This window comes from Salminus brasiliensis, chromosome 6 (assembly GCF_030463535.1).
Source record: "Salminus brasiliensis chromosome 6, fSalBra1.hap2, whole genome shotgun sequence".
In the NCBI taxonomy this organism is placed as follows: Eukaryota; Metazoa; Chordata; class Actinopteri; order Characiformes; family Bryconidae; genus Salminus; species Salminus brasiliensis.
Window position 1 is genome coordinate 35389902 of NC_132883.1, and position 21237 is coordinate 35411138.

Below are 21237 nucleotides of genomic sequence, written 5' to 3' on the forward strand. Positions count from 1 at the left end.
AATCATTAATGCGTGCACACACACACACACACACACACACACACCCTCCACTATCTTTTTATCAGCCTCAATACCCCATGTCTAATGTTGCCCTTATCTCACTCACACACTCCCACAGCCAAAGAGACACTGAAAGTGATACACTAGCATACATACACTCACTCTTACACAATCGCACAAAGGCATCTTGAAGTCTTTCTGGGTGTACTCAGTTTTCTGTGAGCAAAAGTAAGGGGAAAGTTTTGGATTTTTTTACAAATACTTTATTTTAAACAGAAGATATGCTTCTGGATAGATTAAACAATTAATGCCCATACATTATGTCCAAATGTTACTCAAAACTTTGCTTGATTAATATAAGAAATCAATTTGGCAACCCAGCACTGGGTGCACTATGGACTCATACTGTTGGGTTACTGTTGCTGGCTTGTGAGTCTTTACCCAGCTGTTGTGTAAAAACGGTTATCCAGGCTTGGTAACAATGTAATTAATTTTTTTAGCCAATTTAAATAATTTAATTAAGAATAAACACATTTGCTATCAGTTAAGACTGAAAGCATTGATAATAATCTGGATTTACCTCATCTTGCTCAATTTCTTCCTTCCTGTAAAGGAAAAAACAGAAGTCACAAATAAATGTACAAATATTTTACATATTACATGTACTCAAAATTATATGCCGTGTGAAAAGTGACATAACTATATATTTGTGATATAGGCTAGCTGAATGCTAGTCACCACGTTAGCTAATAGGCTAGCTGGTCAGATTAGCTATGCAGCCAATTTGGCTGGACGGCTAACATTAACTAGCTAACTGCAGTGAAACACAATCCATGCTAGCCCAAACTGGTCAACACTGGTTTAGCTGAAAACACAACATATGCTGGTTTATGTTGTATGTTCATATCATTTGCCCAGAGCCACTTACATGTGAGTAAGGTCTCACAGGTGGGTGACTGTTGCGTTAGGAGTCACTGCTTGTTCGTACAGTCGCCACATTCTGCGCGGGGCTTTAACCGCGCCTGCTTAAGTCCCGCCTCCTTACCGCATCGATTGGAGTACATGTACCTGTATCTACATGCAGCCATTGGTCAAACTTCTTCTCGCCGCAGGCGATTGGCTAAAACACGCAAATACAAATAAACACAAATTAATTTGACTTTATCAGACTTTTTAATAATATTAATGTACTTGTTAATATCATTCACATTTGCATGAAAATAAAAATGTAATGTACAAATAAAACAGCATTTTTATTATTTTATTTGTGAGACACAAGTTAAAATGACATATGATTATTTGACCATCTTGGCTATTAAGGTTATTTATTTTTGTTTTGATGTGTAAACATTTGTGCGTTAATGTTTATTATCATAGCTGCATGATTTTAGAGATATTGAACTCCCTCCTACTCTCATACATACACGTTGCCACGGCCCTACAATTTCACTTAAAGTCCCCCAGCCACAACATGAGTCCCCAGTAAAATGAAAGCATATCTTTACTTGCTTTACTAAGAGTTTATAGGGAATGTGTGTATTATAAGAAATTGTAACCAATTCTAATCACATGCTAAAAGTGGGAAATTATGTTTGGGTTTGATGTATGGGCAGATTACAGCAGTCAGGAGTTTTTTATATTTTTATTTCCAAACTGATCCAATCATATTTAAAATACCTATCTAAAGTTTGATTGCTTCATTTATGTTACATTTAATATTTTGGTCACAAGGAACTACTGATTTCTAACAAAACAATAGTAAATCCATATTTGATTGTAAGAATATACATGATATGCAATCCAAGACATACTGTAAGATATTCAATAAGATGTAACTACATATTTTCATTGCTTTACACCAACCACAACATGTTCTATGGCTTTTTCCACACTACATGTAGTTGTTGGACATGAATGGCTTACGGTTGGCACTAATTTACTACTGTTATCCATTAGCTCAATAGAAAGCCTCACAGAGCAACACAACTGTGAGCTTGTGCCTACAGGGGACCGGACGACTTCATGCTGAAGAAAAATGGACTGTCCATTTTCTGTAGCAGCATGGGCTAAAGCAGTCCCGCAGCTGTACTGCGAGAGAGCTGAAGGGAGGAAAGAGGAGGCAGACACGAGCCAAGGCCTTTGCTTCAGTATGACTACAGATTATGTGTCCACCCCTGATCCACTGCGCTTTTCATCACCTTGCACTTTTAAAGCACACAAATGAAAAAAACTGAAGGCCTGCTGAGGATATCCAGTGGTTAACGGATGTGCTCCACTAAAAGGTTGTTAAAAGTCAGATAGCTGACCTGCACCTGTCAATCAAATGATCAAAATGTTGCTTACATAGTATGGTATTGGCATAATGTTTTAAAGGGGATTTCCAATTGGTCAAAACATCTGCCTAATTAAATGGCTAAGATGTAAACAAAGTCATTCAGAGCGGTTTGATGTAAAATGCTCTGTTCTAGAGAAACATACCAGGTCAGAATTGTTCATTATGGTAGTGATAGGTACCAGACGTCTAAAAAAACACCTAGAAGAAAGTGTGTACATCCTATAGTTTTAATATGTTGTCTGATGCCTGAGACATATTAGTTTACATTCACAGTGGAGAGGAACATGCAATGAACTGAAGGACACAATTTGATGAATTTCCCCTTTAAAAGCTGCTTCAGATAGATAAGTTAATACAGTGATAAACAATAATAGCCCATGTTTATGCTATCTACACAGAGGTGACATTTAAGGGCTTTTATTGATACCTACAGCCAGATAATAGTAGACAGAGGACAGCTAAAGTCCTGGCAACTGGCCAGACGAGAAGGTTTTAACTAGGCTATTATTTTGCGGTGAAGTGGGCGACATGTGTGAGGCACGTGGACAGCGTGCTGGCTAAAGGAGGGTAATGAGGCATAGCTGAATGTACACAGCAGCTCCTCCTTCTGCCCCATAGGAAGCCCAGAGAGAGTCCTTATATACAATGTTCCTGCTGACATTTGATCAACATCTATAGACAAGGTGCATTTTTTAATTGAAAGTCAAATGGTTAGTTAGACTGAAATCCGATTGCTGTGTGGGATGGGAATATACTAATTTATTTGTTGCACAGCAATTATTACTGGTGTTTCTGTTGTACTGGGCAGGGTTTTGGATTTGGAATTCATTCTGGAGAGACGTATGCGTTTACACTGCTATAACATGTGTCTCAAATGTGTCTCAGACCATCTCCTGAAGCGGTTTGAGTGATCAGGTTTTCAATGGGCCTTGGGTGTGTTTACTCTAGCATTTTTATGTGGTTTGGCTTCATCCAGGTTCAATCCTGATACTAAAAACGAATGAAGTGACCTGGTGTTAACGAGGTCTTGGTTTATAAGGTGTGGCCACAGGATAATACACTGAGACCACGTTTCTACATGCCCCACAAAAGTATTAAAAAGTATTAAAAGTATAAAAGGTATTACTTATAGGTATTTTTACATAGTCCCTTTATACAGGCTCAAAAAGTAATACTAAGATAATTACAAAGACAAGGGGTATTTTTAACATGTTGTGAGCCTCATGTCTTGTATGTAAAGCACTATATGTTTTACATCATTATCCATCTGTACTGTGAAGCGCACTTCTTCCAGTTTTGCAGCATGTGACTCTGTGAATCTGAGCACAAAGCAGTCACATCATCAATAAAAACGAGCTACCCAGTTCCATCAGTAGGTATACATGCACATACCATAACAGTGCCTCCATCATGTTTGACAGACACTGTGGTAATGCCTCAGCTCATGAACCTTCCTTTCCGAACGCACACTTAAGTCAGTCTTGTTTTCATTTGGCTCTTGTTACAGAACTAGGCAGGTTTTTGAGATGGAAATTTGTGTCACTGTCCAAATACTTGTGGATATGAGTGTATGTAAATGCATTGGTTGTTCTGACATCACAAGAACAATGATTTGAAAACTGGCCATTGTCCAAATACGGTCTTTGGTGTGTGTGTGTGTGTTTTTTTTGTTTTTTTTTGTAGTTTTTTGTTATTATAGTTTTTATTATTGTTGAGAGAGAGGGAGAGGAAGAGAGAGGGAGAATATGAGAGCTGAGGGGTAACAGAGTGGGAGGAGGGATACAGTGAGGGGGAAAAACTCCAGCAGCAGCAGCAGCAGCAGTTCTCTACAGGAAGCCGGACAGAGAATGAACGGATCGATGCCCAAATGAAAGAGAAAATAGTCGGAGAGAGTCTGCGAGCAGAGAACGGGCGACACTCGTGACATAGTTCAGATCTGTTTGGAAACCTGAGCTGCAACTTCTTCACGTCCAGCAGCAGCAGCAGCAGCAGCAGATGGGCAGCAGGAGCGGTCGCTGTGAGGAAAACTCCCCATAGAAAGAACGAGAGAGAGAGAGAGAGAGAGAGAGAGAACCACTGTAAACAGTGTCAGACTACACCGAGGAGAGCAGAGGAACCGCTGAATTATCGCCGAAATGCAGGGAATCCCCAGTCCAACCGGTGAGTGGTTTAAAACTGCAGCGAGCAGAACATGCCCAGCACGGTTTAACATGGTGGAGGGGGAGGCTTTGATCTACAGCTCCGTAAAGGTGTCAGCTAGGCTACTGAAAGTCACTTGTAGGAGAGACACAAAGTAGAGTTTGAATGTAGCTATGTGGTGTGAAGGTCCGAGGCGAAGTTGTGGAGGTTGGATCCCCCTCTCCTCAGCTGTGTGGAGGGAGTGAATGGTGTCGGCGGTGAAAGGCTCTGATTCATGTGCCCATTAGTTCACGCTCTGTTTGAGTGTTTGTTGTGGTTTCTCCATGTTGCAGTCGGAGCTGCTCTCGCAGGACCCCGTGCACCGTGCGAAAACGTCTTTAGTAGCTGAGCTGAAAACGCTGCCCTTCCTTCGTCGCGATGAACGCTAGTTTTGTCTCTGACAAAAGAGAAGTTTCAAAGTGGCCAGAGCAGTGGAGAGAAGTGCGGCTGAGTGCGGCGAAACGCTGCTTTCACAACACGTTCAACTCAAATTCTCGTCTTTAGAAATTCCGGAGTGACAGGAGTGTGAAACAGGGGGAAAAGAGAAGGCAGAAAGCCGCACGAGCTCTTTTACGTCAGCGTGCTGACGCGCCGTGCTAGCTTTTATTGTCCTCAGAAACGCTAGCGCTGTTTAGCACCGCGGCGGCTATCTTCAAATCACTGCCTTGCAGTGAATGGCAGCTTTGTGCTCCGTGACTTAATCGTATCCCGTGTCCAGAAAGCGTATCCAGAAAGCGCTCTGACCCGCATGAGGGTCACACGAATGACGTCGGGAGTCATGATTGTGACGTGGTTGGCGCACTTGTGACGCCATAGTAGAAGGCTGGTGCGGCTCGGAAGTTCATAATAGCGTATTTTTAGGTCGGGAAAAACATAAATACTCTGGGGGGATGTTGATATATATATATATATTTTAGTCAAATAAGTTTTTTCGTCTGCAATGAGATTTTTGAGCATTTGCTGAGCTGAATCCAGTAATGTTTTTTTTTTTTATCTGTTTTTCACATGTGGAGGAGAGTAAGTAGGAATTTTAGCTCACCATGTCCTGTGCTGAGTATCTAAACCACAGCCACCTCGGAAAAGTCAGGGCTCACTGAAAAATTGAGCAGTTTTCCACTAGTGAATATGACATTCCAGTGGTGTTTCTATGGATATGTCTGGTGACTACAGTATTTCTATATAATAATAATAATAATAGACTGGTGTCGTATTAGGAATGATTAATCTATCTCATTCACTGTTCGCTACATAGAGTTTGCTTTTATAGTAGGGATGTGCACAGGTGCTCAGTATTCAACTACTGAAGTCACTGTGTGGGTATTTGTTACTTTTCAGAATGGAAACAGGCCATTTCTGTGGTAGTTTTATAAAGTTTCATATATTATGTTATATTTCATGTTCCACTGTAAAATACTCCATACTTCAGACTCCATACTCTTTTGTTTACCTCCTGAGAATGTTTTTGCTGCTGCTGCTGGCTGGGAATAATGTCCATTAAAGACGCCTTGAGGACACCACATGGCACTCTGAACACTGTGGTTAAAACAAAGAACTGGAACTGGATCAAGACTAAAATAGCTTATACCCGATCCATTAAGATATGCCTGGATCGGCCCGATCCCCGACCCGATTAACTGGATCGGATGGGGATTTCCATAATTTAAAGACGTGATTAAATGAAGACAAGACAAAAAAAAACGTATCACAAACCTTTTAATGATCGTTAGAAGTTCTAGTTGCTGGGTCTCAAATGTTTGCTCGGCTTGGCTGCTGACGTGCCAATCATTAAGACAACAGAATTGTTTTTGGCAGACTGGGTTTTGGATCCAGTGGCTGTACAGCTGGACAGGCTTTTCTGTCCTTGCGTGGGGTTTGAGAGTGGAACTCTTGTCTTGTACTGAAACACACATCATCCAGGGCCTGTTCCCATGGGAATCAGCATTTCCTCATGCCACTGTTGACCGTGTGAGTATACATTTGACTGGGAAGTGATCGGTAGGCATGGCAGAAAACAATGGGACGGGCTGTGTGTATGAGGAGCGCGTGTGGTGTGAGCAGCCGGTCTCAAATCTGTCTTCTTACCTCCTCTTCAGTGTGCAGCTCTCTCAGCTCTCTCGCTCTCTCTCTCTTCCTCCCCCATGTTCTGCCTGTCTGCTCACAGCAGCAGCTGTTGGATGAGAATGTTTGTCTGATATTATTCTTTGACCATGGGAACAAGCTTTGCTCAAGGACACACACACACATACACACACTGTGGCTTCCCCTTAATTTCATAAGAAGGAGATTTATGGAAGGCTAAAGTATGGGCAACAGAATGAATATATCCAGTGAACCCATTACTGGAAGTCTTGGACCAATTATTGCCCCAAAAGCCAAATCTGTTGGTGCATGGTAAACAAGCCTCTTCCATTTCTAGAAATGATGCTACCATGCAGGCCTTTGTATTATTGACCATCATTCAAAACCTTTGATTTTAGTCTAAATGTAAAATCTTTTAAATTTTTTAGATATTAATTATTTTTAGATAATATTTATTTTAGAGTCAGAAGGAAAGAAGCATCATGCAAAAGATTGCAAGACATTTGAGCTTTCAGATAATGATTACGAAGGTCTCAGACCTTAATTAGCTTATTAGGGTTATGGCTTCATAGTACCAGCACTTCTACATTTTACTTTTAGTCCCGTAGCGGGACTTTCCTGCGTACTGAGACTTATCACAGGCGGCTGTTGTGTAAAGGAGTACCAACACTTCTCTTTTTTCACTTCAGACACTGAATATGTTCACACCTCCAGCCACAGGCTTCTCTAAGCAGCTGTGTGAATATTAAAGTAATTGATGGCAATAAGAAGACAGCAAAGCAAAAGCCCTTCAGAAATCTTCAGCAGTCTTTGGAATGGGTTTTACTGTGCAGCAACACCCGCACAAGTATTACTTTAATGGACATAAAATCCTTTCCTATGTCCTATGATCACAAACTCAGCTTTCCAATGTGCCTGGGTCATGCTGCTTGCCATCAGAAGCCGGAGTCCAAGAGAGCACAATTGGCCTTGCTCTCTTGGGGGTGGGTTGATGGCATTTCCTCTCCACATCACTCCTAGGGTGATGTTGGTCAGCACAGATGTCTTTTAGCTGTTGTTTGAGAGTTGGAAAGCCATGCTTTTCTCAGAGTGTGGCGGCTACCTAGTCGATGCTGCATCAGCGACAGTTTGAAAAAAAGAGACGGCGGCTGGCTGTACATGTCTGAGCAGACACATTAGTCTTCACCCTACTAGTGTTTGGGGCTTTGCTAGTGGTGAGGGGAAGTTCACATAAATGAGGATTGGGTAGTAGTGGGCCTTTCAAATTGGGTAGAAAATAGGGTAAGAATAGAAATAAATTATTTAAGATAAGTATAGATAGGGAAATAAGATAGGGAATTTAGAGAAAGAAGGGAGCAGACATTGATGAAAAGAACACCTTTCCAACTGCATAGAGGTACATTGATCAGATGAGTAAACATCACAGAGTAGGATGGCTTGTAAATCAGGATAATGATCCTAAACACACCAATGGACTACCTCAAGAGATGCAAGCTTTTGGCCCTCACAGTTCTCTGACCTAAACAACATCAAAAATCTGTAGATAGCCCTCACAGAACTAGAAGGTTTTTGCAAGAAAGAATGGGTGAAAATCCCAGATTTAAAAAAAGCCTTAGATGTCTACAAAAATCATTTACAAGCTTACTGTGCAGGGTACCCAAACTTTTGCCATTTTCTGTTTCTGTTCTTTTAAAGCTGTAAAAGATATATATATATATATATATATATATATATATAAAGTAACGCTGCTTAAAATATGTGCCATCTTTCACTTTATGCCGGAAGTCAGGTCAGGGGTCAGGGGTGGCCAAATCTTTGCATCCAACTTTATATACACCAGAGTTGAGTAGAGTGAGGCACATACTAGGGCTGTGTATGGCCATTTGATATGTATTACGATACAGGGGTTATGATCCAGTGTATTGTAATGCTGTAAGCAAGACACAACATGTCTGTCACCACTGTCTGTCACCAATCTTTACATGTAAAGAATGTACATGTGTTTTAACTGTAAAAATGTTAACATTTAAAATCAATACTGTGTTTATGAATGGATACATTATTGCGAAACATAATATTGCTGTACTTTGACATAGATTTTTTTTTCTTACACCAATGTTATAAACGAACACTTGGTAAGGCCAGAGATATACTTTGGTAATGCGTTCGCGTAGACCACCAGCTGCGTCAGTGAACGGAACTGTTTACATACTTGCCTATGTGCTACGCATGTTACTGGAGGCTTCCACTAGAGGGCAGACCAGAGAACACTGACCAGGTTTCTATATTGACTTTTTCACAATACTGATCTCTCGCCAGCTGTTCTGACAAGCGTATTTGCCACAGTGCAGAAGCAAGGACAAATGTCATATGGATGCGGATAATTGAGGACTTGGTCTCGCAGCCTTTCTTCAAAACTTCCCGTCATTTTGATGCATGCTAAGTGCCTGTACTGCCAGTGAAGATTTCTGAGGATGTTCACAACCAAAGAACGCAGGACACGCAAGGTTGCCATTGTGTTTATGCGAAGTATATATCTAGCGTGAAGCGTAACATGGACGCCTAATGTAGTTAAGATGCTTTTGATTACCTTCTTACATTCACATAGCAACATCACCTGTGAAGCTTGACTGTTCTGAGGGTGTTGATTTACGCCTGGTCACCGCATGCTGATTGAGTATCAGAATTGTATCTGGATAAGGCCACATAAAAATGCCACTTTTATGTGCATGTTTTTGGGCTGTGGTCTGCCTGAAAAGCTCCACACTCCCTTGAATGCCATACTAAGTAAATGCAGACAACAGTGTTACGTGTACTGTCCTCTTGAAGCAGGGTGTAGAATGCAGTGCCTGATTCCGTACGTCACTGTTGGAGGTGGTGGAGTCGATGCTGCGTTGAGACGCTCGTGACTGTGAGCACATTGCAGTCCCAGTCAACAGCTCAGCAGTGACCGCTGACAGGCCGGCGTTTCTCTGTGCTTCATTCAGCCTGTTGGCGGTGAGCTTTGAACACGCAGCATTCCGGGTCACCCATGCTAGTAGGCAGTATGTGCCAAATAGCATCAGTCGCAGGCCGTCCCAGAAAGGCAGTCTGGCGGCGGCATTGTCCCCGCTGCCATGACCATCACACTCAGACGCTCATGGAGGACAGGAAAAAACAGAGGCTTCACAGGACAGACAATTCTCCAGGCCACCACTGACTCACCACGACTTAGGTCAAGGGTGTGAGGATGTGTGTGAGAGTGAGTGAGTGAGTGAGTAAGCGAGAGAGAGAGAAAGAGAGAGAGAGAGACAGACAGACACAGACACAGACAGAGTGTCTGCAGATGCAAGTCTGTCACTGCGAGAATTGGAATTCACTTAAGCAGAGTTTAACAGCAATAGAGACTAACAAAAGTGATTGTAACTATGTGTGTGTGTGTGTTGGGGGGGTGGCTTGACTCTGAGTGAGTGTTTACATTCAGTATTAATAACAGAAGCTGTTGGCTGTGACTGAATTTGCCTGGACCACTATAAACACTCTCATTTATACTGGAGTGAACAGAGGCAGAGAGAGCGCACACACACACACGACAGAGAGAGAAGGGGAGAGAGAGGGAAAGAAAGAGAGAAAGAAAGAGGGAGAGAGAGCATTAACAGGAGGAAAGGACTCCAGAGACACGAGGAGTGGAAAAGGAAGAAGTGTGTGTGTGTCATGAGGTGAACAGAGGATAAATACTTCACTGTATTTCCATTCGTCTCTGCTGTTCTATATTTCTCAGTGGACTCTCTCTCTCTCTCTCTCTCTCTCTCTCTCTCTCTCTCTCTCCCATTCTTTCACACACACTCCTTTTTTTCCTTGACTCTCTCCCTTCCACGCTCCCGCTCCACTCCCCCATCTGTACAAAGGCCTCTGAGCCTTCTCTCCTGGCTGCGTGTCCCTCTCTCACACACTCTCTTAGGCTCTCGTCCTCTCTTGGGCTCTCTCACGCTTTCTCTCTGTCTGTCTCTTTCTCTCTCTCTAACTTTTTCTCTTGCTCTTTCTTTTCCTCTCCTGCACTCTCTGGCTCTCTCTCGCGTGTTGTTATAACCCTGCATATGATGTGAACTCTTTTTTTTTTTGTTTTGTTGTTGTTGTGGGGTGGCAGGGTGGGCTTATCAGTAAACCTGACCGATACGTTGGGTTTGTGATCTAGGGTCTCTCCCTCTCTCTGTCACATTGATTTCAGTAATGTGGCTCAGATGGCTGGAGAAGAATCAGCAGAGCACCCACCCCGCTACCCTGAGTCGGCCTCTGATCTGTGTGTGTGTGTGTGTGTGTGTGTGTGTGTGTGTGTGTGTGTGTGTGTGTGTGTGTGTGTGTGTGTGTGTGTATGGCCATTTTTGGAAGAATCATGTTTTTTCCCTTTGCTGGTGAAACGGAAGGAACAGAAGTCCTTTCCAGCAGTGCTTTAGCTCGGACCCCCCATTGTAGTTTGAGCGAGCGAGAGAGAGAGAGTGTGTGTGTGTGTGTGAGACAGAGAGAAAGTGAGAGGAAGGCACAGATATAGACAGTTGATGGCGTTTCACTTCTTTAAAGCTCGAGGGTCACTCTGTTTGAAAGAAGACGACCGAGAACTGCCGAGCTCGGCCTCTCGGCCTCTCGGCCTCTCACAGTGTCTCCTCCTTTACCTCCTCTAAGGACCTCACATGCCTGTTTACTGTCTGTGTGTGTGTATATCTATGTGGGAGCGTGTGGATAATCTCTTGGTTCTGCAGTGTTTGTACTGTAGGCCTAAATTATGACCTTTCAAGACCACATCTTAAACCTCATGAGAAATTCGCAGCTGCTTCAAAGAGATCTGCGGTGATCTGCATTCACTGCAGGTTCACTGCTGGACAGAGTGTTGTGGAGTTCATTTTGCACACCAGTTCACAGAGTGTTGCTACTCTTAAAGCAACACTATGCAGCATTTGCACCTTAAAATTCCAGCTTTAAAATCCTCTTGAGGCTCAGCTGACCTATAATAGGGAGTATGGTGCCACTATCGATGCTACTCTTGGCTTATCATGCCAGAAATTCTACTATAAAGGCAAGAAGAAGGTTTGCGAGAAACCTCAGACATACCAATTCTCGCATAATGCTGCTTTAAGTCACTTTTCTTCAGATTAATATTATTTGAAGCTGTATACTAAAATACTGCTAGCATTTTGACCCTGTCGTCAGGAGATGTACTCATGGGTGGGTTGACACTGTCGTAACAAACATAACATCACCTAGGTTAGTCACCACTGTCTATTTCAACAATATTTAGTTTATTGACTCCCTGAAGGTGTCCTGTAGTATCTGGCACCAAGACGTTAGCAGCAGATCCTCTCAGTCCTGTAAATTGAAAGTAAAGGGGGTGGCTCGATGGATCACATCAATGAGCTTTGAGGTCCCATGACCCTAATATGTATCTCACCCTTTCACCTCCGGTGCCATTATAACGAGATAACAAGTGAAGTGAAAAACACTGGCTATCGCCATATCTTGTTTCCACATCACACACAAATGCACAGCTCAAAATATGACCTTCACCACTAGCCAGTAAAAATGCGACATGCTAAGGTGCCATTAACGGACATTATTGCCCAGCCGGCAGCATTGAGGAGCCTTCTCAGAAGGTAAATAAAATAGCTTAAATGTCTGCAGTGTGGAACTATTTTATAGTGTAACATGAAAACAGCATAATATCTGAAACGTCATGAGACTCTCACAGAAATACTCTGGTTTTCGCCTTTCTTTGTTTTCAAACCAGCACTTAGGGAACACACTCACAGCCAGGAGGAGGCTAATGCTAATACACACGTGGCATAGGCAAAATAACAAAATAACCTGATCGGGTATCCTTATCCAAGAGCATTATCAAGTATTGCATTTTATGTCCATGTCTTGTAGCCCTACTTACTGTGTATGAACGCTCCTAATTAATGCTGATGTCACAGCTTGTGTATCTAATGCTTTCCCTATTAAATCATATAATCTTATTCTCGTCTCGACTCTTAAACAATCAAAACAACACAAGCACCAGATTGTCTTTGTTACATGTTGCTGTATTTTCATCTCTGCTTCTCTTTAACACCGTGGTCTCAAGTGAAAATTGGACTTAACTGGGTTTGAGATGTAAGTGATACTGATCATGCCTGTCAGGCCCGTTTTAGCCTTGTGTTTTCTTCTCTTAGTCCGAGCGTGTGATCACTGAGTCTTGAGGCGGAGAACATGATCCCGCTGCCTCTGAGGGCAGGTTTTGGATCATGTTTGCGCAGCTTTGATGCTGATGTTCTTGGTGCTGGAGGGGCTGGCTGTACTGAGATCTGTTTGAGAGATGCTGTTCAAACTCCAGTACAGTCCACTGGTCTCTGGAGAGCTACAAGTGGTTGTGCTGAAATTTGGGCTACGGGCTTGAGCTCAGAGAATGGCCTGAGGGTTGAATGTGAGAGCTGTCTACACATACAGGCGCACACGTACAACCTTGCACCTGGAATTCTCAGGTATGGTGTTGTGTATGTGAATTGCCTTGAGGTGCTTCTGCCTTTTCTTCTTCCTTTTCTCAGTCACGTCATGAAGGAGTACAATGGTGAAAAATCTGACTTGCGCAATTGTCTCTTTACTTTAAATGTAGAGGGCTCAACTGATAGGACGGTGATAATGGCTGTTGTCTACAAATGTATTTCTTTAGTTTTGGAGCTACACTATAGCTGTAAGTTAATGTGGCTAGCTAGTAAAGGAAGTGCAGACCGCATGTCTAAAATGTCACACAGTTGCCACAACTGTGTCGAGCTGTTGGGTAATCTCAAATATGCACATTGTGGCTTCTCACAATGCACGACATACTTTTATTTATATAAAAATGAACATACATAACTAAGCTTAACATAAGTACAGCTGGTTTTAGCTATGATGTGTGTCAGTATTCTTGCATTTTTAAGGTTTCACGCTGTAGAAATATCAGGTGGGTTTCTAAATAGAGATGTACCAGGACCTAAAATGGTAGTGCATTTTCAGTAGACATGTGCAAGCAGTCTAGGCCTAAAGGAGCATTAGGAAAGGTGAAAGGTGAAAGGTGCACGTATTTGTCACTGTACACTGTACAGCGAAATGTGTCCTCCGCATTTAACCCATCTGGTAGTGAACACACACTCACACACACACATGTGTTAGGGGCAGTGAGTACAGACACACACCCAGAGCGGTGGGCAGCCAACTCCAGCGCCCGGGGAGCAGAGAGGGTAAAGGGCCTTGCTCTAATAGTCAAGAACCAGGAAACAACAACCTCTACCGGTACCAGCACCAGTGAACACAACCACACTGGAACAAATGTCCTCCTTTAGAGCCAACATCTATTCCTGGCCATGAACGTGTGAAGTGTGGCCCTAAAATCTTGTTTTCAGAAAGAGTTGGGGTCTGATCATGCTACCCACATACTCTTTAAACTCTTCTAGGTATCGCAGTGGTCATCCCCTTCATAGTTCTGTCCATTTTGGAAAAGCAATTCCAATGTAAACTGTTTTAGCATGTTTATTTCCATTACATATTTTTATTTATATATATATATATATATATATATATTTTTGGCAGCTCTGCCCGCAGTGATACGGGGCCCTTATGACTTCCTGCATGTTATTCTAGCAGAACGAAGAAAGGAGTGGAGTAATGGAGCATTGAGGAGATGGAGTGGAATTATGGGCCATTGAGGAGATGAGGGTGTTGAAATGGGCTGTTAAGGGGATTGGGTGGAGGAGTGGGGCGTTATAGAGATGGGTGATGAGTAATGGGGCATTGGAGAGAGGAAGATGGAGTAATTAGGTGTTGGGGAGATGAACATGGTTTAATAGGCTGTTGGGAAGAATGGGGTTGAGTTCTGGGCAGATTCTGCGGAGTAATGGGGTCTAGGGGAGATGTGGATGACATTATTATGAGGCGTTAAGTAGATGAGTGTTGAGGATGGGGTTGAGTAGTGGGGCGTTGGGGAGACGAGGGTGAAGTAATGAGGCGTTAAGTAGGCTTTGGGGTGATGGGGGTTGACTAATGGGGTGTTGGAATGATTGGGGTGGAGTAATTAGGTGTTGGAAAGATGGACATGGTTTACTGGGCTGTTGGGAAGATGGGTTGAGTAATGGGCAGTTCAGGAGATTCTGTGGAGTAATGGGGTGTTGAGATGTGGGTTAAGTAGATGGGGTGTTGAAGAATGGGTTGAGTAGAAGGGCGCTGGCGAGATGAGGGTAAAGTAATGGGGGTTTGAGTAATGAGGCTTTGGGGAGATGGGGGTTGACTAATGGAACGTTGGGATAAATGGATGTAGTAATGGGGTGTTGAAGAGATGAGGATAAATAATTGGACAGTAAGGAAATGGGATGGAGCAATGGGGTGTTGAGGAGATAGGGGTGGAAAAATAGGGTGTTGAGGAGTGTCCCAGCGACTGACAGGGGGTAAGTGTTAACACTAATGAGGCTCTGGTCCAGGGAGTTATTTTTCCATCTTTTAGGAATGCTGTTTTTCATGCAGATGTAAAGCAAAAAATAAAGCTGCCATAGCAGTCATGCCAGTCAGTATATTGGCACATATAGCATGTACATTATGCCATTATTGGCCCTAAGAATGCTGTTCGTGAGTTCTACCTCATTTATAGTCAGGGCCTGTTGTTGATGCACAAGTTTAGACCACCAGGGGGCATTATAATTATAATTTTCTTTAATATTTGATGGTTGGGGGGGGGTATTTTAGCCAGATACCTTAATCCGGTGCAGTAAAAGAACTCAGGAACATACCTTTTGGCCAGTCCTGAGCTTCGAGTTTAAATTATCTGCTTTGTAAACCTCCCCAACTGCCCCTGTTGTTTATCTGCATGGTTTCTTCCTCACGCTCCAGTTTTTCTGCCCTCAGTTTGCTCATCAGGGGTCTGGAACTGAATTTTTTTTAGACAATGAACACTGGGCCAAGGTTCTGTTCTGCACTCCCTTCTCGGATTTCTATTTTCTTTATTTTTCCATTATTCACGAACAACAAACATTTGCTAATTTCCCGTGTGTGCAGTCAGGGAATTTGTTTGGTTGTGTATGATGCAGTAGAGCATCGAAGAACAGACTTCATTAAGTGCTTCAGTGTTAAAAAATGAACTAGCCTTTGCAAATGATATAGACGTTCTATGTATTCTGCACTCATATTTGTGGTGTGAAATTGTCCTACTCATTCTGTTGCATGTTAATAGAGATGCTTAAAGGGCCCACAGAATTTATTACAAGAGTTTGAGGTAGTAAAAAACTTTGACTTTGGTAAAGTCAATGTGTGTCACCAGGCAGTCCACAAACCATAGCAGCACAGCCGGCGCATTAACGCTGAATAATTATGAGTACTTCCGCCCAGACCACTTTCTGCATCGGACAAGGCAATCAAAGACGATAATTTACATATATTGGTACTGTAATATGTTTATAAGGTACTGTAATATGTTTATATTTTAAATACATATTAGTAATTAAATGGGATAATTAACAGAAAACCACACATTATAGGCCTTTAGGGAAATTAGTGCTTTGCTTTACTATGAGACCTATGATGGTGCCTTGCTGTATCTGACACCAGCATGTTAGCAGGACACCCAGTAGTCTGGCCATCTAAGTCCTGTAAATTGCGATGTGGGACCAATCCAGATTAGACGTCTTTCAGCAAATCCCAAATATACTTGATGGGCAACACCTTGAGCTCTTCATCATGTTCTTTTAGCCATTCCTTAACAACATGAGTAATATGGCAGGGCACATTATCCTGCTGAAAGATGCGAATGCTGTTGGGAATACCACTGCCACGAAGTAGTGTACCTAATCTATAAGTTGAGGTTGGTGACATGTTCATATAAATGCCTGGACCAAAGATTTCCTGGCCAAACACTTGCCAGAGCTTCACGCCTTTCATTGGCTTGTTTTCTTTCCACAGTGCATCCTAGTACCATCACTCCCCTACGTAAACAGAGGACAAACGCTTTGCTGTCCATGTGATGTAAAAAAAAAAAAAAAACAGGGCCTATCAGACCAAGTGACCCCAACCCCCTCCATTGCTCCAAGGTTCCATGCTTCCCACTCACTTATGAAAATTGCAGATGCTTTTGACAGTGGGCCAAGATTAGCACCGGCATGAGCATGGGTCTGCTGCAGGAAAGCACAGCAGGATGTGATGCAGTCTGTGTTGTGACACATTGTTCCTATAATCACCATTAAACTTTTGCCACAGTGCTGCGGACTTGTGCCACGGACCAGACGGGACAACTTTTCATGAGCATTAGCTGTCTAAGGCCCTGTTGGCAGTTGTGTGCTCTGTCCCTTTTTGGAGCCCTTCCAGTAGGTACTAGCCGCTGCAGTCTGGGTGCATCCCACAAGCCTTGAAGTTTTGGAGACATTCCGCCCAGTCATCTGGCCATAACTACAAAAAACTACTTGATCCCAGACCTTGACCATGAGCTTGACCATGGGCTGCTGTTACTGTGTAACTCTTAATTATATCTTACTTTGGTTTGGTTCCTCCACCTCACAAGAAAGAACCAAACTCCAGCGCATCATCAGGACAGCAGAGAGGATCATAGGATGTAACCTGCCATCACTTCAGCAGATCTACTCCAGCAGGATGAGGAAGCGGGCTGGCAAGATTACATCTGACCCCTCACATCCTGGACACCTCCTCTTCCAGACACTCCCCTCGGGTAGAAGACTGCGGTCCATCAAAACCAGCACAACACGTCATGCTAACAGCTTCTTCCCCAGAGCTGTAGCGCTCCTCAATCACAGTGGTCACCTCCCACTGTAAACCTCTAAACTTACAACTGAACTGTACCAAACCGGACTGAACAGTTATTTGCACTCTGCCTATTTTGCACTATGACTATTTGCACACCTGTACAGATGTCCTTTTCTTTTCTGTAAATATATTTTTCAGCTCTTTATTACCTTTATTACCTTTAGTACTTTCTACTTTTTTTAATTTATCCCCTACCCTATTTATTGTTTAGTGTCATTTTCCTTTAGTTTAAGACTGTGTTCTGTGTTTCTTTGTTACTTGTCATGCGTGTTGCTCTCACCAAGACAAATTCCTTGTATGGGTAACATACTTGGTGAAATAAAGAGATTCTGATTCTGATTCTGATTCTGATTCTCATAAAATACAAAACCCAAAATTACAATAGATAAATAATATACTTTGTTTTATACTGACTAGTTCTGATGCCTGGCCCTTCTATCAATGTATTATTGCCCAGCCCCACTTAAATACACACACACTCCCATGCTGGACTGATGGAGGGGATTTTAGGCCTTCTCCTGTGTGTTCTCTTCATTGCGGTTCTCTGCCGGGCAATGGCAGAAACAATGCAGGCTTTGTCCCTTCTTTTCTTTCATGCCCCCCCTCCTCTCTCTCTCTCCCTCTCTCTCTCTCTCTCTCTCTCGCTGTCTCTCTTTCTGTCTCTCTTTCTGTGTTTCCACATCCACGTCCGTCTTGTGGAAGCCCTGGGAAAAGAGCATAGCGCATGCGGGGGAGTGAAGGGAAAGATGGCGTGAGACTGCTGTTGCTTAGGGCCTTAGCAAGCAAGAGACTGAGGAGGAAAAGGAAGAAGGTTTTCAGAGGAGCGTTATGAGAGAGAGAGAGAGAGAGAGAGGGAGAGATTGTGTCTGTCCATCCATGTTTACAGACAGTGCACACAGTGAACTCTGGGCAGATTGGTGAAAGGAAACACCTGTGTGTGTGTGTGTGTGTGTGTGTGTGTGTGTGTGTGTGTGTGTGTGTGTCTAATGTGAAAACCAAGCTGTATAGCATCTCCACACTGGCCTTGACATCCCCCCACAATGCTGATTGTTTTTTTGGCGATATCACGTTTGATTATTAGGTTACGTATGTGTTGTTGCTGCCTCTCTGAAAGTGTGTGTGTCTATATATATATATATATATATATATATATATATATATATATATATAGACACACACACACACACTTTTAGAGAGGCATACTCAAGTTTGATCAATCTGCCCGTTCCTATGAGAACTTCTGACCCTGAATATTGTGGTCGAGGACGCAGAAAAAGGTTTCCTCTAATTATACTTCCATGATGGTCATATTTGTGCAAGGTCTTGTGCAGGGGGTATTGGTTTGCCTTTCTTGCAATCCTACAAGCAGCTCTGTCTGTTCAGTTTACCTCCCACCATTCCGGTTAACTACCATTTGTTAATTACATTACAAACATATATATATATATATATATATATATACCACTGATAAGCCATAACATTACCACCAAAAGTTTCTACACTTGGTGAGTCCTTCTCAGCACTGTTCAAAAACTCCAGCAGCACTGCTGTGTCTGATCCACTCGTATCAGTGCAACACACACTACCAAAGCACCGACGGGGAGGTGTAGTAAATGTTATGGCTGATTGGTATATGATTTCTTTATTTTTTTTTTAGTTTATTAGAGCTTATTAGATGTACAATGGTTTTATTCCAAGCGTTTTTACTCAGTGCACCACCGACATAAGGATTTGTTCAAATCCGCCAGTTTACCTGATGTAACATAGGTAACATAATGAATTACTGATGAAGCAAACCAGTATTTAAAAAAAAAAAAAAATAATAAATGCATAATTTCTTACTATTCAGTCATTCAGTCCAGTCCTTTTTTGGGACTTTTTCTCTGACAGCCCCACCTTAATCAAAACTCAAAGAAAATACATGTTTATCCAATACAAGTAAATAAGTGTCAAAAGTTTGTCTGTGAACATGGAAGGAAGCAATGCAGCATGTTAGTAGGTCTACCTAAATGCCCCTTTTGAGTTGCACTGAGGCTCTGTAGCCACAAGGGGGCAGCATTGCTGATAAAATTAGCAACATGGTTAACCATGTAGTTAGACGACTCTAGACGACTGGTGCACTCAGCAGAACATGATCCTAATGATTCACACACACGTGCACACTCCTTAGAAGAGAGAGAAAGCCTCTACGTGCGCGAGAGGCTATTAGGCTTAAACATATGGATGCCCTGACCACGGTTTACCCATGTGAGACCCACATTTTTCCTTTGCTGGGCTTTAAGTGTAAATCGGCAGCTTTCTTTGTCTGTAATTGAACACATTGAGCGAACGTCCATAGTGCAAGCCAGACAAAGTAAGGGAACCTTTGAATTTAATAACATATCTCCACAAAATATTTCCTGTAGCTACAAATAACATTTGCACAATGTTGAGGAGGGATTCCTTGGAGTGCCTTGGAGTTCATCAATATTTTTGGTATGCCTTGGGATGCACAAGCATCTTCAGGTCATTCTAGGTCATCAGCGTCTCGATAGGGTTAAGGTCGAGACTCTGTCTTGGTCATTCCAAAACCCACCATTCTTTGGTTAATTTTCTTGTGTGCTTGGGGTCATTGTCTTGTTGCATTACCCAACTTCTCTTCAGCTTCAGAGGTCATGGACTGCTGCTCTTGCATTTACCTGTAAAATGTTTAGAAAAACCTTTTCATTGTTCCCTCAATTATTGCAGGGTGCCCAGGCTCTAAGGTAGAAAAGCAGCCACAAACCATGATGCTCCCTCCATCATGCTTTTCATATGTTATTAGAACGTTTGCCCAGAAGCATTGTGGAACATCCAGGTGGATTTGGGCAAACTTGAGGTGGTCCACAATGCGTTTTTTGGACATTAGCAGCTTCTTTTATGGTGTCTTTCAATGTAATAGTCTAAAAGGTTTTTGCAGTTTGTAGAGTCTGTAAGTATTTTGCTGTTACGGTTTGGTTCTTTCTCACTTCTTTGCTTATTGTGCTCTTGGTGATCTTATCAGGACACCCACTCCTAGGGAGACAAGCAACAGTCCTGAACTTCCTCCATTTGTAGACATTTGTCTAACTGTAGATTGATGGGCACCCAGATCCTTAGCAATGTACTTGTACAGTTTCATACATTCATGCTTTTCCGTAACACATCTTCTGAAGTCTTGTAAAAGTTGCATCAAGACATGGTTTACGCTTATCAGTAAACTAAACTTTCTTGAGAAGAACAGATAGTTAGTAACCAGTCTTCATTGCCAACATTACCCACAGTTCCAATCTCATCTCCTTATTTAAAAACAGCTTTTGCTAGTTGGCTCTTGGAGATGTCACTAACCCAAAGGTTCACTTACTTTTTCTAGCCTGCACTGTGTTTTCTCAATGAGCTGAATAAAAGACATGAACGGAGCAACTGTTGGTGTGTTATTATTTTAGTAGATTGTGTTTCACTATTACTGCTTGATATTATTGCTTGATGTATTCTAATAGTGACATAGTTAGTCAATATCTTTAGAAAACAAGCAGTAAATTGCTTATTATCATGGGAAAACCAAAGAAATACAATATACGAATGAATTATATATGAATGAACAATATATGAATTTTGGCCCCTTAGGGCTTTCATAATTAAAAGCTGTGGCTTTTTAACCCTGGTCCTGGAGTACCCCAGTGCTTCGTTTTAAAGTGTATCTGTTGTAATACAACTGATCCAACCTGTCAGGTCATTTAATAAGCCCTTCCCGAGTTGAGCAGGGTGTGTTGAAGCAGGAAAAACAGGAGGTTATGCTTTGTTCAGAAGCTGGGAAATACCAATTCTCTGACATGTCATTTGCACTGAAACCAATGTGA

The 21237-nt window shown here is 42.4% G+C and overlaps 2 protein-coding genes across 3 annotated transcripts in view; both read left to right on the forward strand.

Annotated features, from left to right (window-relative positions):
* The window catches only part of LOC140557603 (protein bicaudal D homolog 2), a 122291-nt gene that overhangs the window by 65116 nt on the left and 35938 nt on the right, over positions 1-21237 (forward strand). Inside the window, exon 11 of one of the 2 annotated variants that reach the window (XM_072682206.1) lies at positions 17121-17136. The exons of the other annotated variant lie outside the window; for it this stretch is intronic. Within the exon in view, the coding sequence (XP_072538307.1) occupies position 17121 (1 nt within the window). The 3' untranslated portion in view covers positions 17122-17136. Of the gene's footprint in view, positions 1-17120; positions 17137-21237 lie in introns of those variants that run through there. 2 annotated transcript variants of the gene reach the window in all.
* fgd (faciogenital dysplasia) overlaps positions 4165-21237 on the forward strand; it is an 89338-nt gene continuing 72265 nt past the window's right edge. The window contains exon 1 of the mRNA XM_072682201.1: positions 4165-4495. Within this exon, the coding sequence (XP_072538302.1) occupies positions 4471-4495 (25 nt within the window). The 5' untranslated portion in view covers positions 4165-4470. The remainder of the gene's footprint in view (positions 4496-21237) is intronic.